This window comes from Bos javanicus, chromosome 22 (genome assembly GCF_032452875.1).
Source record: "Bos javanicus breed banteng chromosome 22, ARS-OSU_banteng_1.0, whole genome shotgun sequence".
Taxonomy (NCBI): Eukaryota; Metazoa; Chordata; class Mammalia; order Artiodactyla; family Bovidae; genus Bos; species Bos javanicus.
In genome coordinates, this window is record NC_083889.1 from 16958997 (window position 1) to 16976692 (window position 17696).

The window sequence follows — 17696 nt, forward strand, 5'->3', positions numbered from 1 at the left end:
GGGAGCTGTCATATTATCTTTGTCTTACAAATGCAACAGCCAGCAACCACTTGAGCCCAATTATTTCCCATCCCTGAGGGATAGAGCCTCCCTTTTCATCCCTTTGCCCTGGCAGAAGGCAAGAACCAAGAATTCCAAACAGACCATTTATTTTCTAAGAATCAATATATTTTCTTCCTTTGAAATAAATACAAACCAGTTTGAAAGGTCAGGGAATCTATGGGAAGAAGGGAAGTGGGGACAGGCCCCAGTCTTTTTTTTTTAGTACCAAATGACTCTGGCGCGACCCGGAAACGCAGTTACAAATGAGAATAATTTAAATTCTCCGCTAATTACAGTATTTACAACAGCAGGGGAGGGGGTCACCTAGTGCCCCTCTTCCGGGCTGGACAGACATCAGTCCCACTGCTAGGCTGGGCGGATGCCCGCTCACCACACCACCTCAGAGGCCTTAGGCCACTAGGCAGTTAGGGATTCTCCCGGCACGAGTAGGCAGAGGTGGTGGGATGGCCTGTTTTACACAGTGTCCTAACCTTGGCCCACCACCCTGCGCTACAATGCCGTGAGGTCTCTGGAGCTTTCTGGCCTGTGGGACCTCCCCTCTCATTGCGCAGAGCCCCCAGGGGCCCTTGGAGTGTTCTGTACAGTCCAGCTGCACTCAGGGCGGGAGGGACCTCCCCCACCCAGCTTCCCCTGAGACTGGCCCCAAGACCAGGAATGAGTCAGTGCAGAGGCCGGTGCCACTCCAGGACAGTGAGCCAAGGGGAGGAGAGAGGCGGCAGGGCACTGAAGGCTGGGCCGTGCTGGGCAGCGTCAGTCGCTGTCGCTGGTCTCGCTGCTCTGCTCGCCCTGCACCTTGCTGCGGTGCTGCAGGGCCCTGTGGTAGGCTATCTGTACTGACTTGCGGATGTTAGATTTCCGGCCCTCCAGCATCTTCTCCTTGTCAAGGTCCTGGTTCACGCCCAGAGGAACTAGCTTAGTCCTGGGTAGCCACTGCCTGTAGGATGAGACGAGGATCAAGTAAGTCATCTCTTATCTCTGGGAGGGCAACAAGCACCAGCCTCCCTTACTTGTTGCTTCCTTCTGAAACTCCTAAGTGCCCATTCTGGGCCAGGCTCTGGTGGGAGTTACAGCAACCGAGAGATGCAGTCCCTGCCCTCCAGGAACTGCTCACAGGCTAGTGATGAAAATAGCCCAGTTGACAGTCACACCAGGGGATAACCACAGGGCATTTATGAGTGCAAAAAGGAGCCCTGACCTAGCCTGAAATAGATACCTTGTCCCATGGGCTACAGGCAGACTTAACTGACATTAGATATCTTCCGCAGACAATTAACAACAACAATCGACTACGCTTGTAAGTGTGACAGAACAGGGGTTCAGAGACCCAATGATTATGTCTGCTTTATCCCCCACATCTTGTTACCATGGAGGCAGAGGTGGGAAAACTAAATCTAGAAGCCACCTTAGTCTGGGTGCAGAGCCGCCCCTACATTTTTCACAGTCACTTGTGGTCCTGTTTTCTAGCTACAGCTGTTTGTCAGCTGCTACCCACTCAGTCTCTCAGACTCTTGGTCAACACAACCCTTTTGCTCAGCGATCTAAGTCCCTCCCCCACTGATTTATGATCGCCCAGGCGGCAGTGCTGGAGTTTCCTGGCAGCCTGCCCCCAGTGGCTGGGGCTGCGTCTGTGGCTCTGAGTCACATCGACTGCTCCCCTCCTCCCTTACCAGGTTCTCTTGTTGTCAAAGAAGAGGACGAGGTAGAGATGCTCTCGGGCTTCTTGGGTCATCTGTTCCCCAAGTTTCAGCACCTCCAATGGGGGCACAGGGATGGGAACCCCATGGTGGAACATACCTTCCCGGGGCATCTTTGGATCAATGATCTAAGGGTGTAATAAGATCTTGGTTAGTTCAGTCTCCTCCTTCGCCCAGGCTTACCCTATCCAAGAATTTGGAGACTACCTCTAAAGTGGGGACAGAAAAACATAATCGTCTAACTAGGGTTGCAATCCTGACCCTCAGCTTCTTCCCATGCTGAACTATTTCAGAGCCCAAGAGGTAAAGGGAAGAGAAAGGGACAGATGGAGAAACTAATGAGGGACCTCTAAGTGACTATCTGCTAAAGACTCGTGTGCTCTGCAGCTCAGCAGAGAGTAGGAGGTCTGCTGCTTTTGAGTGTATGTCTTGGGGCTGGAAGACAAGGGGTATGACGAGAAAAGCAGAAGCCTACCAGAGCTGGGTACGACGGATACCCTCGGCATTTGGCCCACACCAGGTCCAGAGCGTCCAGGGGGGAGTCCTCATCCTCTGATAGCCAGCCAGCTCCCCGGCCCAGACTCTTCCTTACAACTTCACAGGAATGGGAGAGAGGGGACGGATCAGCAGCCAGGGGTCTGGCAAGGCCCTGACACCAGGCCCCCAGCATCCCTGGCTTTGGGCGGGCGTACTTACTGCTGTGGCCCACGCCGCGGCCAGTGCCCACGGAGTAGGCCTCATTCTCAGTGCCTGAGGTATCTTCGCTGCTGTCCTCTGGGAATGTGCCCCGAGAGAAGGAGGGCTTGCCCCGGCCTTGTTTTGAAGGCGTTGTGCTGTGGACAAAAGGGATGCTCAACTCAAGAGGAGGGCGAGAGTGGGAAATGGCATGGTGGGTGTCTTCTTTTGGCCCCTAAGGTCTAAGACTTTTGGAAAGCAGAGGCTAATTGAATAATTTCAGACTCAAGTGCCCTTAGGGATTTGGGGTGATCTGACTGAAGTGGGCTGGATACAGCAGTAGTGATGAGTGTATGCCCTATCTTAAGGCAACAGTGGTCAGAACTGCTAGGTCTGATTTTTAAAGGGAATACAGAAACTGGGAATTTTATGTGGCACTTCTGGGTTTGTTTTTTTAAATATCATGCTGGCCAAACAAAATATGTCTGTAGGCCAAATCCAGGTCACCATGAATCAGTTTATGTACTCTGTTCTAAGTGAAAAGTGAAAGTGTTAGTTGCTCAATCATGTCCAATTCTTTGCAACCCCACGGACTGTAGTCTGCCAGGCTTCTCTGTCAATGGGATTTCCTACACAAGAATACTGGAGTGGGTTGCCATTTCCTTCTCCAGGGGATCTTTCTGACCCAGGGATCGAACCCAGGTCTCTCACATTGCAGGTGGATTCTTTACCATCTGAGCTACCAGGGAAGCCCTCTGTTCTAAAATATGAACTTAACCAAGGATGGTCCCCTCTAATTCATTATGGTGACAGTCTCATCCATTCTATTTATTTTGCAGAGAACCTTTGGTCTGAGCCCTCTTAATCTAGGTGGAGATGGCTGCCACCACACTCCCCACAGGGAAATTTGGAAGGCCATCCTGGAGGCAGGTTTAAACCAAGAGGGCTGGTACCTGGTCCGGTCGGAGGCAGCACTGCTGCTGCTACTGCTGCTGGATTCCGAGTCTGAGCTGCTCCGAGGAAGGCTGCAGTCATTACGATACACCAAGAAACTCTTCTTTACTGGCTGGTTTCCACCGCTGAAGCCATTGGCTGGTAAGTCTTGGTTGGGGGTGGTGGGGGGAAGGAAGGAATCAGTCAGTAAGATGCAGATCAGAGATCTACTGGGGTAAGAGGGACTCAGAGCTTGGCTTTACGTTCTGTGCTGGAAAATTCCTCCAACCTCAGCTAGCAGAGCCAGCTCTGGGCAGTGTCCACCACAGCTGGCCACAGCCCTGCCCCACCCCTTGCACTTCCCTTGGCAGTTACTAGCCTTAGGACACAGTGGCTTAAAGGAGATTCCCCAAGGAGAATGAGAAGAGAAAAGGTGAAGTGACAAAATGAAGGGCACCCTGGATGGGAATCTGGTTGGGTTAGTGGCTCTGGGCTTCAGTTTCCCCATCTATAAAGTGAGGGGATTGAATGACAGGCTTCCTAAGGGCCCTTCTAGCTCTGATATATTACGGGCAAATGAAGGGCTAGGTGGGAGTTATACTGGGAAGGATGGCAGCTTCGCTCACTCTATTGGAGGGGCTGGGTGATGGTGAGGCTCACCCATTGGGGGGTCTTCTGTGGATTTATCACTGTCGCTGTCTGAACTCGAACTGGGCCGAGGGCTCCTACCCCGCTTGCGCTGACGTAGGGAGCCCATGATGGGGAGCTGGGGGGGCCCCACAGGACTGCCTCCGTGGCTGGGGGTCATCTGGCTCTCCCGGTTTTTGGGGGGCCGGCCCGGCCTCTTGGGCGGTCCAGCTGTCTTCGGGTTCTTTTTGGAGAACAGAACTGAGGTTCTCCTGCCCACCTCAAGTGCGGGGGTTGAGGACATGTTGGGACCCAGGCCTGGAGCAGAGAAAGAGAGAAGGAGAGTCGGTGAGGGGCCTGAAGTAAGGAAGGGAGTCTGTCTACGGTAGACCCTGGGGATATAGGACATAACTTCAGCTAGAGTAGGGGAGATAGTTTTGGGGGCAGGGAGTTGGGAACACTGTCTCTCACACAAATAGCCAGAGAGAGGCAGCTAAGAGGCCCCTGAAGGGGGAAGGAGGGAGAAAGTGCAGCTAGCTGAGCAGGAGGGACCTCTGCCTGGGGGTCTGGCAGGGGCTGAGTGTGTGCTGCAGAGTCTCAGTCTGGCTGGCCTTGGGGTCCATCATGCCATGGGGTTCAGACCTTTGCTTGTCTCCTGGCTGCTGCTCTCCTCGGCGGCACTGTCTGTCTGCCCGTCCTTGTCACAGGCTGCTGGGTGGGGTGTCATGCCGCCCCGGCTGGAGGGGCCGTGTCGTTCAGGCCCATCCCGTCCAGTCTCCCGCTGGTGGGCAAGCTTCCTCCGCAGCGCTGTCATCTCTTTCTTGATCATCTTGGCGCGCCGAGAGCGGCCCACGCTCTGCTTGCTGGCGTTCACCTCATCCAGCCGTTCAAGCAGCAACTTGAGCTGCTCTTCCACTGGCAGGTGCTTCTGGTTCTCTAGCAGGACCAGCCGCTCTTCCTCTGCTGCAGGGGGTGGGAACAGGGGATGAGAGGTCAGTCTCAGGGCAGCCCTCTGGGCCCCGTGAACCTGGGCAGGCAACCAGAAAGTCACTCTTTTCCCTTCCACTTCTCACCAGGAGCAGCTGTAAAATAGTAGCACCGAGATGCAGAAAGGCGGGGATTGCTCTCCATTCACCCAGTCTGGCTTCGAGAGCATTCCTGGGGCTAGCGTGCCACTGCTCAGACTAGCTGCTTCCTGCCTACACTGCCTGCTCCCAGGAGGGGACTTTTGGAAAGCTGTTCATCCCTGGCATTGGCCTCTACGTGTATGTGTGACTTATCACCCACCATCTTCGGTGTGGTGTGGGGCCTCGTCTCCAGTCACGCTGGGGGGAATATGCATGCCCGTCTCAAAGTCAATGCCCATTTTTTCTGCCTGGCGCCGGGCCTGGCGGAGCACCGCGCCACCCTGCTCACGGAGCCGCACTGCTGCCCGGTAGAAGATGGTATCCTTGGCATTATACTTGAGGCAGTTGCTGACGATGAGGTTGAAGTCCTCCTCAAAATCATCAAAGTTCAGGTAGCGGTAAGCCTCCAAGTTCTGCTTCATGGTGAAAAAGTCCATAGGCTTTTTGATGTGGTCGAGGTAGTCGGGTACCTGGGAGAACACGGGAGGTGTAGCTCAGTGGAGGTATGTTCCTCATCCCCCCTGAACCCCTGTTCCTAACAACCTCCCTTGAAATGCATCCAGCAATCTCCTGCTCCTACAGTCAGAGGCAGGCATACAGCACAGGGGAAAAGAAAGCTGGATTCTAGTCTGGACTTTTCTAGTCACAAGCTGTGTGACCTTGGCAGGCCTCTTAGCCTCTCTGGGCTTTCTTTTCCTTGCTTGGAAAACAGTAATGCAATTACAGCCGAATCCTAGAGCCACATGAGGTTTTAATAAGCAAATGGCTAGGGGGAGCCTCTGGAAGTAACACCACCCTGCATTCCTATAGCTCTTTTTACTTATCAGTAAGCCATGTAAGGAGGTTGCTGCCTCAGGTCTCTCATTTTATACCTTTTAGAGAGAAGAGTCTGCCAGTCAGGACCTAGGGCTTCACAGATGGTTCTTTAGGTGCTGAGCCTTCTAAATTCTCCGTTCTAGGGTTCAGCACCCGGAAAGTGTCTTCCTGCCCTGGGCTTATTCACTTGGCAGACTCAGTCCCTGCCTCTGGGGAAGGAGTGCAGACTGCCTCCCATTCTGGGCCCTTGAGGTACGACAGGGACAAGACAGAGTCCAGGTGATGCCTGTGGTTCCGGTTCATCCCGGAGCCCCAGAGCCACCAGCCCCTCTCTTCATGGTCCCCTCCTAGCCCCTGGCCCAGACCTGCGGCAAGGGTCCATCTGGGAGAGGAACAGAAAGAAGGTGGAGTGAGGGGAAGGGATTCTTACTTCGTCCAATTCGGTTACCTCAGACAGAGGGACCGGCTCGCTGAAGATGTTGCCTGTGTCCTTCTCTTGGAGCTGCTCCAAGGTTTTTCGAAGGAGGATGAGGAAGGGGGTCAGCTGCATCTCCATGGCGATCTGCTGGACCTTGATCTGCCACACATAAAGGCTCCATCAGCCAGGCCTAGGCTGGTCCCTTGGGGAGAGGTCTGGGGAGGTGGCTGTAGCTGGTGTGGGAACTCGCCTTCCTTCCTACCCCACACTGCTGGGTGCACTTCACTACTGTGGACTGCCCCTTCCTTGAACTCCTAGCACCAGCTACCTGCATCACATCATTCAGGAGTCCATTCATAAAACGCTCCTGTGACATTCTGCTTCTGAGGAGCCTGACAGCAAACTGAGCTCCAGGTTACCTGACTCTCAATTAGCTTTGCCGCTATACGGCCAGGGGACGCACACTTTTCTGGGTTTTCTGTTTTCCTGGGTCTGTTTTCTCCACTATAAAAAAAAGCTGGTCCGGGAGCACTCACCGTCTCCCTTTTGAGTTTCTCCCGCTTGCGAATCAGCTCCACCAGCAGCCGTGCTCGCTCCAGGTCATGCCGAAGCCGCTGCCAGGACTTAAGCTGTTCTTTGAGGGCCCAGTTCTTATCCTCGGAATCTCTCTGAAGAGGCAAAAGGGGGATCAGGAGATGATGAGAGAGCCAGAGGCAACGAGAGCCCAGGAAACTTGGGTCAAAGGCAGGAAAACCAAAGCTGGGAGCAGTGATCCCTTGGTAGGCTTGCCAGCTAAAGTGGAAGCTCTGCAACCCACTGTGGCTGTTGAGCCCAGTAGAGTTGGTGCTCGGTATATGCTTGTTGTGAATGAAAGGATGAACACAAGGAATAATGCATGAAGGATAATGTGTAAGGATTTCATCCTTAGCCTGATTTGAGGTCTAGTTTAAAGGAACAAACAGCCCAAGCCCTCAGGCATTGGAAACTGCAGTCACAAATCTGTTCTTGGGACCTCCCTGGTGGTCCAGTGGTTAAGACTTAGTGCTTCCAGTGCAGGGAGCATGGGTTCGATCCCTGGTTGGGGAACTAAGATCCCACATGCTGGGTGGTACAGAAAAACAAGCCAATGATAAGTCTCTGTCCTCATCCCCCTGGCATTAGTTCCCAGAGCCCACAGGGAATCTGACATAGTACCCCGACTTGGTCACAGTTCCTCTGAGATTGCAGGTGGGTCTGCAGGCGACGCAGCAGCGGGACCCCATTCCGCGACTGCCTCTTCAGCGTCCAATAGCTGTGCAGCCTCTGCATGAATTGGCTCTTCCTTTGGATGGTCAGGCGGTTAGTGATTTTACTGAGCCTGGGAAACAGGAGAGCAAAGAGAGGAAAAACCTCGTGGGCCTTGATTTTCTCACAGAGAACAGGGGTCTTTGGTCCATGAGTTTCCGAGTGGGGCTGAATAGGGAATAAATCTATTGTCAAGAAGGCCTGTGACACTGGGCTAGGGCAAAGAAGAGCAAACACAGCTGGCTGTCAAGGGCACCTCAGGAGACAGGAAGCCAAGCTCTGAGTGCTAACTCTGTTCACCAGGGGGGTGAGTGAGCCTGGCCCCTAAGACTGCTTATTGTCACTGCAGCCCTGAGTACTAACTGACCCTGGGACACCCAACTTGGACTGAGTCTGGGAAGGTTTTAAGATGAAGTACTACAACATAGCAGTCAACTACTGGAAATTGTCTAGGTAGCACAAGAGTAAAAAGTAACTGATCCTCACAGCCCTCATCTGTGGCCATAACACAATTCCTTGAGCATTTCCTTCCCTCTTTTCCATTCTGTTCTCCCTTCAGAGTCAGACTGTTTCTTCCACTGTGGCTGGTGGCTACTCCATTGTCTTACTTCCTAACTTACACCACCCCAGCAATATGGAGGGCAGTTTCAAATACACCTGCCAAGTTGGCCAGAGAAGAGCTGAAGTCTCTGGTTCCTAATGTAAAAGTCAGGTGACCTGCTAGAGCTAATCTCTTTTGATATTAAAAACCATCACCACCTCTAGGTAGCTCCTGATAGGAAGAAGAAAACCCAAGCCTGTCACTCCACTCAGGGGACTGTCAGTCTCCAACAGGGCTTCTTCCCTCCCTGGCCCGCCCATCTGCTCCCCCGTACCTGTGTGGTGGAATGCAAGGCACAGACACCACAGGGGCCGCTGCCCGTTTCTCTGCCAGGATCTTCCGTGCCTTCTTCATCTTGATCCGGGACTTGGCCTTGGCCTTCTTGACCTTCTCTGAGCTCCAACTCTTACCCTCATCTTCCTCCTCCTCCTCATCCTCCTCGCCTTCACTGTGGGACAGGGCAGGCAGGCGGCGCGCTGAACCTGGGGGTGTGTGGATGTCGCAGTAGGCAGTCTTGCGGACGCTGAAGGAGGTGCCATTGGCCCCTGTCTCCCGCACAGGCTCCATCTTCATGTAAAGGCCAGCCTGTTGGGCACACGTCACGTGGAAGGCTGTGTAGCAGTTGGCCTTATGGCACTGGATGCAGGCCCCTGAGCCCCGCTGTTTGCAAATGTAGCAGGTCAGCTTCCAGCGTGCGGGCGGGATGTGCTCAATGCTGTCAATGGGCTCCAGGAAGACTGTGTTGGCAAAGCAGACCTCGGGGATCCAGAGGGCACACACCACATGGGCCCAGCGCCCATCATCTGTCTGCTTGAAGGCACCACCCTTGTTGGGGCACAGGGCGCAGTCCACAGCGCGGGAGGGTGACTGCAGGCAGCGCCGGCACAGCCACTGGCCCTCAGGGATGTAGGGGACACCGTAGCATTCCTGGTGCACAGCCAGGTTGCACATGTCACAGAAAAGGATGACATTGCTGTTCTGGCACTCGCCGTCATTGCAAATACAGCACACAGCATCCTCATCTACTAGAGCATTGGGGTCGCCTTTATTGTGGCTCTCAAAGTACGACTCCTTCTCCAGCCGGTCCATTAAGTACTCAAAGATCTCCTGCGGAATGGGACTCACACCCTCCGTCTTCCGCCGCTCGTTCATGATATCTAGCCAGATGTAGTCCTCCTCATCCATGTCGTACTCAACCTCCTCATCCAGCTCCTCCGCCGACTTCTCAATATACCTGCAGTGCACACAGGCAGCTCGGCATCAGAAGGTTGAGATTTCCCTCCCTTAAAGAACGTGGGTTACATCTGTGGAGCACTCACCCTGTTCCAGGCCCGTGCCTTGATGTATACGTGGTCTCATTCTAGCCTCACCTTTACTCCAGGCACCGTAAGGCCTGTCATCATTCTTGTTGTGCCGAAAAGGAAACCTAACGTTTGGGGCAGTGAATTCACCTGGGCCGGCTCTCTTGTGAGAAAGTGGAAGAGCTGGGATATGAACCCAGGCATGCCGAGCTCAAAGCTCACGTCCTAGCTGCCACACTGCCTCCTTTGAGATGCAGAGGCTCAGCAAGATCCTGAAGGGAGAAGGATGGGGCGGCTAGGACCCCTGATTGCAGTGGTCTGGGTGATGGTACAAAAAGAGTCGGGGGCAGGAAGGTCCTCAGTTTTCACTTGCCAATTTACATTTGTTTGAGTACCAGCCGGCTGTATCCTGAACGGAGCTGCTGTAGGTCTTCTCTCAGCTGGTGCAGCAGCAGCTCAGGGCTCCCTCAGAATCTAGGTACTCTTTGCTCTCTGGAAAGCCTTGGGAGATAACAGTCAGGATAGCTAATATTTACTGAGCATTTACTATGACCGGGCATTGTGCTAAGTTATCACAGTTATCTTCCTCACAGTCCTTGGGTCAATGTTCTTCTTGCCCTCACTTTATAGAGGAGGAAACCGGATGCTTTGGGAGGTTAAGTGCCCCACACAGGTGGTTCACACAACCAGGAAGTGGCAGAGCTAGGATTCAAACTCCACTCCACAGCACTCACTGGGCCCGCATGACTGCAGCCAGGGGCGGCTCTAGGCGCCTGGGGTACAGAGCAGGCTCCCCACTCCCCTGACGTGCACACTCCAGGTGGCCTGACTCTGCTATTGTAAAGCTACAGGGAGCAACGACGGAAAAGCACACGGCTTTGGCCTCTAACACACCTGGACACACACCTAACAGCCAGTTAGGTCCTGGCTCTGTTACTGTGGGATATCCAGGACATCCCTGCTCTTTTCTAAACTTCAGGTTTATGGATGAGAGAATGAGGATAATACCTTTCATTTTCTAAGACGTCAGGATTAAATGCAATTAATTAAAAATGAATGGGCTAAATCAAGTGGTACATAGCAGGCCCTAGATATATGTTAGTTCCTGGGCCTCCACTCTGCTCTCCACAAGGAAAATGCGACTCTGCGAGCTGCAGCAGGCCAGGCAAGCATAGGCTCTGGAGCTGTGCTCTGGGTGACAGCAGGCAAGTGAGCGAACCTCTCAGGGCCTTGGTTTCCACATGTGTAAAGTGGTGATCCTAACTTGAACCTCTTTCACACAGCTGTTGGAAACATTAGATGAGTTAATATAGGTAAAGTGCTCAGAACAGCACCTGGAGCAAGTAACTCAATAAATGTTAGCTTGATTATTAGCTTTGGTATAGCTCTGCCCGACCATGTCTTGCATTATAACTGTTTTCGTGTCTTAACCCCTGCACTACGTGGATAGAGGCAAGGACCATATCTGATTAACCACACAGAAAGAGGCAGTGTTGTTCATCTGAAAGACATTTTGAGAGTGGAAGGGAGGAGAGACTAAAGTACTGTGTCTGTCAGAAGCAGCTTCTTGCTTAGCCCTTCACCTTGTCCCCAGGGTGACTGCAACATCTTCATCCTTGAAAAAGGGTGTGGCTCAGGGCTAGTGTGAACCATCTGGCCCATTCCAGGCCTTGGCACCAGCTCTCAACCTTTTTCTGCCATGACACGCGTAACATTATGTGATGGTGCGCAGCACACTCCCACAGCACACTCAGATTACAGGCTGTGGCGCAGATAAGGTAGGCTGCGTGTCATGTGCGATTCCTGACACGCCAGCTGACACTCCACCCTCCCTCTCCCCCTCAAGAAAGTTTATCAGATGGGAGCAAGAGCCAGTGCTGTTGTTAAAGAGATGACCTCGAATCTTCTCACATTTACATAAAAAGTAAATCATTTCCAAAACCGGCAGTTCTGCTAAGAGTAGTAACAAATTACATGCAACACACCTCCCAACTGATTGCAGGGGACCAGCTGAGAGCTGCTGCCTGGAGAACAGATCTGATCCACAGGAGCAAAGAGTGACTCTGAGTGGAAGGATGAAGAAAATGAGCAGGAGCTAAGCTGTGCTACCTAAGGGAGCAGAGAGTGCTGAAGAATCATGAGGGGAGAGGGCGGGCCCGAAGAGGGGTCTATGTGTTGGGAGGTGGGCATGGCAGTGAGCACTAACAGATAAGAGAGACAGTGAAAAGCCAGAAGGACTTGGAGCTGGACTGGACAGATGGAAGGATGGAAGAGAGGAGGAAAAGACAGGCTGGCATGTCAACAGGGGTGAGAGGAACGAAAATCACTTGAGTTCCCCAAATTTGCTTGTAAAGAACTGAGATTTAGTACCTACTATTGCACTTTTGGTAAAAACTACCTTTCACATAAAAACCTTTCTAAGAAGTCCTTGTCGGAGATCAGGCCTTCTGATTAGCTGATACCAAAGATAGCTCCTTAACTAACTCACCCAAGTGCCCTCTTTGACTTGGATGCCAAGACTCTCAGAAAGAAGTCTCACGCTTGGTGTTTGTTCCATCCTTTAGCTTGGGTTTCTGAATGTGGTTACCACCATACTTCCCCCACTCCATTTTTTTACCTCATGTTGAAGGAATTTAGCCTTTTGACTGTTGATTTTTATTAGGAGCCACTGTGACAAATTTTTGGAAGGAAGCAGATACTAAGAAACAGTTAAATCAAATAAAAGGGTTCTCAGAGGAGTATGAAACATTGGTGATGAAAACACTGCTTCTGCATGCCAAAGGATGGGTGACAGTAACTGGATAAGCAATGGGGAAATTACTTATGCAGATTTACAAACAGCTTTTAGGACTCTATGAAGTCAGTGTCCCTAGTCTTCCACATTGAGGCTAGCAGAGGAATATTATATCTGCACTGCAGATGGGGTCACTGGAACACCAAAAGCCAGCCAGATGCCTTTCCCAAGGTCACGGTGATGGAGTAGAAAGGGTCAAGATCAACAGATGGGACCCTTTGATACTGTAGAAATAGTGCCGCTTTGGAGTCAGAGGAATATGGGTTTGAATCCCAGTTCAGCTATCTACTGGCATGTGACTGCTCATAAGTCTGGTCCTTCTTCTGGACTGTGGTTTCCTCACCCATGAACAAAACCTACCTGAGCGAGTTGTGAGAATAAGACAAGGGAATGGCTATAAAGCACCAGTGAGGGTCCGGCATGTGGCAGTGTACAGGAACTGCCATCACCGCTAGCTGGGGCACGTCTGCCTTGGCAGGGCCAGTGTGTTGCTGCTATGCTTTACCTCTGCCATTTCCTATCTGTTGCTTGTCACCTGTTTTTGGCTCCTAAGCCCTGCTTGACCAGTTTTCCAGAGTTGGGAGGCGGAGGTGGCCTTACCGGTAATAGGAGGTCGGCCGGGGCGGGGCATCAGGGGTATCTTGCTCCAACTCCCGGTAGACCACCTCTGGCAGCTTGGGAGTGGTGCTCGCAGAAGCATTGTGGTGGTGGTGATGGTTGGAGTCCTTGCGTTTCTCCTTGTTCTTATGCTTGCCTGACTTGGGAGTAGCGGCCGGTGTCTCAGTGTTCTCCTTATTGCTGCCGTTCTCAGGCGCCTCCTCAGGGGCCTCCTCATCCTCAGACACCACATCCAGGTTGTCAAAGATGCTGATGCGGTGCACGCGGCCGTGCAAGTCCACTTCCACCATGCGCTGGGCCTGTGCGTAACTCATCACCTCACGGCTGGGTGACTGGGATACCTCTGAGGGGCTGGGTGACTGCTTGTTGGCTGGGCGTGACTGGCGCCCCTTCTTCTTGTGCTTTCGGAGTGGAGTCTGCTGTGGGGGCGGTGGGTTGTCATGGTCATAGTGGTACAGATGGTACTCGATACCACTGTAACTCTTGTAGACCTTGCGGCAGGTCTCCACGGGGCACTCATAGGGTGGCTTAGTTGCCCGCAGGTTGTGGCAGAAAGTCTTCACGTCAAAGTCCACCCCCATGCTGTCACATCTAGAATGTACAGATCAGTTAGCGTAGGCCCGGGCCACCCACTCCACTCTCTCCAGCCCTCCCTCTCCCCAAGGGTCCTGGCCAGCCAACCTCTACAGCAGATCCAAATGCCATCTCCTCCACACCATGGCCATGGTCTTGGTATTATTACCTCTTGTCTGATCATCCTGCCCTATGTCTCAGTTCTAGCTTTTTCTCATATAAATGTGTCCAGAATGATCTTTCTACCAAGTAGAATTATTCATATCAGTGTTTTGATTGGAACCCTCCTGATGCCCCCCACTGATTTCAGGATAATATCCACATTCCTTATGATGACAGTCATGGTGTTCCTTTCATTCTGTGGCCTTAGTCTTCCTTTCTAGATCCTTCTTTTCACCAATTATAGCTGTATTTCTGTCTAACCAGGGCAACTTGCCATTCCCTGAATGTTACCAACTCTCATTCCCGCAAAATGATCTCTATTTAGAATGCCTTCCACCCTCCCTGATTAGTGAGCTCCTACTCATTCTTCAAAACATGGCTCAAATGTCACTTCTGTTATGATTTCTCCGTCTATCTCACAGAAAGCTGTGTTTCCACAGCATTTCATCCTCACCTCCACCACAGCACTCACCACACTGAAAGTTGTCTGTCTCCTTCCACTAGACTGGGAGCTGTACAGTGCAGACACCAGAGCCTACCCACTTCCATAGCCCCAGAACCTGGCATGCAATATTGTTTTGGCAAATGAATACATAATTTGTTGAATAATAGCTAAAAGAAGATTAGGGACTGAGACGGATGAAGGCTAATGTCAGCCCATGCAGAAGTTTGAATCGGTGGCCAAAATGATTTGGTCCTGGACTCCAGCAGAAATAAATGGATGACAGAAAAAATCGGTGACTTTCTAAGGCCTCTGGGGTAAGCCTATGCCCTGGCTCTGGGGATGACACCAGGCCTTAAGAGTATAAACAGGAACATGGCAGTGCAGCACACTCAGCTCCATGCTGGTCCTTAGAGCCCTCCCTTCCTTCTCTCCAGTGTTCCTGGGTGAGTGGAGACAGCAGATGGCACCAGCCCCCAGGAAGCCCAGCTTGGTCAGAGACTGCCCCAATTTCTCCAGGCCTAGCTGGATTCAACAATTTAACTATGGGCTGGGCACCATTCCAAGCAAAGCCACCCTGAGCTCCCTAACTAACAAGAGTTCTTCTCCTGTGACTTAACCCAGCCAGTGAACTGCTCCAGCCACTCTGTCCAAGCCCCAGATTGCCATTTCATTAAAACTACTTAAACTGCCCTTACTTCCTACCTGTGGCTATCTTTAAACAAACCAATCAGAAGCACAAACTCTGCTTCAATGAGTCCCTGGTGAAGGCTGCAGCTCTGCTGCCCTAGCTCCCTAAGCAGCACAGAGCCCCCGGCAAATGTTCCGCTGGGACTCAGCAGCAGATGCACAGAGAAGAGACACGGAAACTTAGACCTGAAAGTCCGTGGGGAGGGCCCCAGGCCCTGGGGTATGACGACCGCATCTGCCCAAGGCTCTCAGGGGACTGGAGGAAGTAGGGGGCGGAGGCCAGAGGGATCAGGCCAGGCCCAGGCGGTGCCCGCAGCCCTCTCCCGGATGCGGCGACGTTTCCCCTTGATCAAAGTGTACAAGTTGAACAAGGCTCTCCTCCTGCCATTGACCCAGGCAGCCCCGAAGGGATACACTGTAGCCCAGGGATGCGGGCTGGGGGCGAATGCACTGTCAGTTCTTCCGGCTGGGGTGGCCCGACCCTCGGGCCGGGCAGTTTCAGTGCGTGCCCCACGAAACTAGCCTACCCCTTCCCGGCTTGCCACTCCCGCCCTGGTCCCTGGCCCGCACTCACCGGCCACCTCGAGTCCGGGCTCATCGCCGGGGACGCCCGCCGGGGCTCCGACCCCACTTAGGGAGGCCGGCGGGGAAAGACGGGTCGGGGAGGGAGAGCCCCAATTCCGGAGACTGCAGACCACGCCACCCCGACCCCCTGCCGCCCCACGCTCTGGCCCGGCTCCCTGGGATTCCCGCGCTGACCCCTGCCGCTCCCAGTCCCGCCGGCGCCCGAGCGTCTCAATTCCGGCGGCCGCCGCCCCTTTCGAAGGCCCCTAGGTTGCCGAGTCTCGGGACCCGGCGCCACCGGAACAATGGAGGCTCCTGGAGGCAGCGCGGGGACGGCGGCGGCGGAGACGGTGGCGGCAAAGGCAGTGGCAGCGGCGGCGGCAGCAGCAGCGGCGACGGCGTCTGCGCAGGGTAAACTCGGCGCCGCGGCACTGCCGAGCTGCACTTTCGCCACAGATCCCCGCCCGCCCGCTGAGGCTCGAGAGGCCATTCTCTGGGATTCGGAAGGGCCCCTGGACACCTTACAGGGCTTTTCTAGCGCCTCCATCTAGAGTTGGGTTTCTGGATACAGAAGTTATGATACTCGGGATCCGGAGTTGTCGGGCCGTTTGTAGCGAATCTGCCGACACGGACGATGAGCGCGGGACTGGGCGTAAGGAGCCCGCCCTTCTCCCTTCCCCCTCTGCCTCTCCCCCCGCCTCCCTCCCTCCTGCTGGCGCCGCGGCTGCGGTAGGGACCTGGCCTTGGTCTCCGAGGAAGGCGGCGAGGCGGGGCCGGAGCCTCGGGGCGGGGCTGGGGGCAGGGCCAGGAGCAAGAGGGACGCGGACTGCAGCCTAAGGGGCACTGGGAGTTATGGGTAGTGGCGGGGCGGGGCTGGAAGAGAATAATCCAATCTATGGGGCGGGGTTTGCGGGGAGTGGGCGGGGCTATCTGTAAAGCAGGCCCCAGTAAGGAGAATAGGGACTCAACCGGGGGTGAGGGGTGGGACTAAACAGAAGAGGGGGCCTCAGAAAAGAAAGGGCGGGGCTTTGGATGGGCCTGGAACTTGGAGCTGGGCTGGGGAGAGGATAGAGCTGGGAAAAAACACGCGAGGCTGAAGGGAAAGGGCGGGGCTTGGAAAAGGTAAAAGGGCAGGGCTGGAGCAAAGGTGTGGATCTGAAAGTAGCGGCCTGTTTGGGGGCGGTGCAAAATGCTGGTTGGCTGTAAAACGGACTGTGTAAGTAAAATAAGATTCAGATGCTGGAACCTTGTAGGTAGGCGGGGAAAGGCTACATGATGTCAAAACAGCTACTTTTAATGTGACTGGGTCACTTAGTAGCCATGTGAACTTGGGCAATTTGTTAAATTCTTCCTACCTCATATTGCTTATTTGTAAAGCTGAACTCGACAACTCTATTGTCAGTTTTGGGGGGCTTTTGAGAACTTGGGTGCCAAGAAGAGTCTACTTGTAAAACAGTACTTGTTGCTTAGCCTGTCCAGTTTTGCCATCAACGGGGAGCGTGAGAGGGTCTGCCAGGGTTCTGGGGCAAAGCCTAAAACGCCTGGAAACTTCTAATTTATCTTGGTATAAAACTTGCATTCGACCCACTATAAAGTATGTGTTTTCATATACAATGTCTTCCCCTAAGATCAGATCAGATCAGTCGCTCAGTCGTGTCCGACTCTTTGCAACCCCATGAATCGCAGCACGCCAGGCCTCCGAGTCCATCACCAACTCCCGGAGTTCACCCAGACTCACGTCCATCGAGTCAATGATGTCATCCAGCCATCTCATTCTCTGTCATCCCCTTCTCCTCCTGCCCCCAATCCCTCCCAGCATCAGAGTCTTTTCCAATGGGTCAACTCTTTGCATGAGGTGGCCAAAGTACTGGAGTTTCAGCTTTAGCATCATTCCTTCCAAAGAAATCCCAGGGCTGATCTCCTTCAGAATGGACTGGTTGGATCTCCTTGCAGTCCAAGGGACTCTCAAGAGTCTTCTCCAACACCACAGTTCAAAAGCATCAATTCTTCAGTGCTCAGCCTTCTTCACAGTCCAACTCTCACATCCATACATGACCACAGGAAAAACCATAGCCTTGACTAGACGAACCTTTGTTGACAAAGTAATGTCTCTGCTTTTGAATATGCTATCTAGGTTGGTCATAACTTTCCTTCCACGGAGTAAGCGTCTTTTAATTTCATGGCTGCAGTCACCATCTGCAGTGATTTTGGAGCCCAGAAAAATAAAGTCTGACACTGTTTCCCCATCTATTTCCCATGAAGTGATGGGACCGGATGCCATGATCTTCGTTTTATGAATGTGGAGCTTTAAGCC

General features: G+C 53.2%; 1 protein-coding gene across 5 annotated transcripts; it reads right to left on the reverse strand.

Annotated features, from left to right (window-relative positions):
* Positions 1 to 146: 146 nt before the first annotated feature.
* BRPF1 (bromodomain and PHD finger containing 1) lies at positions 147 to 15483 on the reverse strand. Of its 5 annotated transcripts, none has more exons than XM_061396262.1 (14): positions 15393 to 15483; positions 12934 to 13542; positions 8513 to 9472; positions 7548 to 7710; positions 6890 to 7021; positions 6384 to 6512; positions 5280 to 5589; positions 4635 to 4955; positions 4026 to 4310; positions 3386 to 3533; positions 2454 to 2590; positions 2233 to 2351; positions 1731 to 1885; positions 147 to 997 (listed from the first exon to the last, which is right to left on the reverse strand). In XM_061396262.1, exons 2-14 carry the CDS (start codon positions 13530 to 13532, stop codon positions 814 to 816), a joined length of 3642 nt encoding a protein of 1213 aa, XP_061252246.1. In that variant the 5' UTR covers positions 13533 to 13542; positions 15393 to 15483; the 3' UTR covers positions 147 to 813. The 5 variants fall into 5 exon arrangements, with proteins under 5 accessions (XP_061252246.1, XP_061252245.1, XP_061252248.1 ...); XM_061396261.1 differs by having other exon boundaries at positions 6366 to 6512; XM_061396264.1 differs by lacking the exon at positions 4026 to 4310.
* Positions 15484 to 17696: the final 2213 nt, after the last annotated feature.

What these genes read in the sequence shown, in the direction of transcription:
- BRPF1 (XM_061396260.1), bottom strand. Translation starts at nt 13,532, where the DNA reads ATGGGGGTGGACTTTGACGTGAAGACTTTCTGCCACAACCTGCGGGCA. An exon ending in AGAAACTCAAAAGGGAGACG is followed by an intron (nt 6,513 to 6,889) that starts GTGAGTGCTCCC and finishes TATGTGTGGCAG; the next exon opens with ATCAAGGTCCAGCAGATCGC. An exon ending in GCTGCCTCCGACCGGACCAG is followed by an intron (nt 2,591 to 3,385) that starts GTACCAGCCCTC and finishes TTTTGTCCACAG; the next exon opens with CACAACGCCTTCAAAACAAG.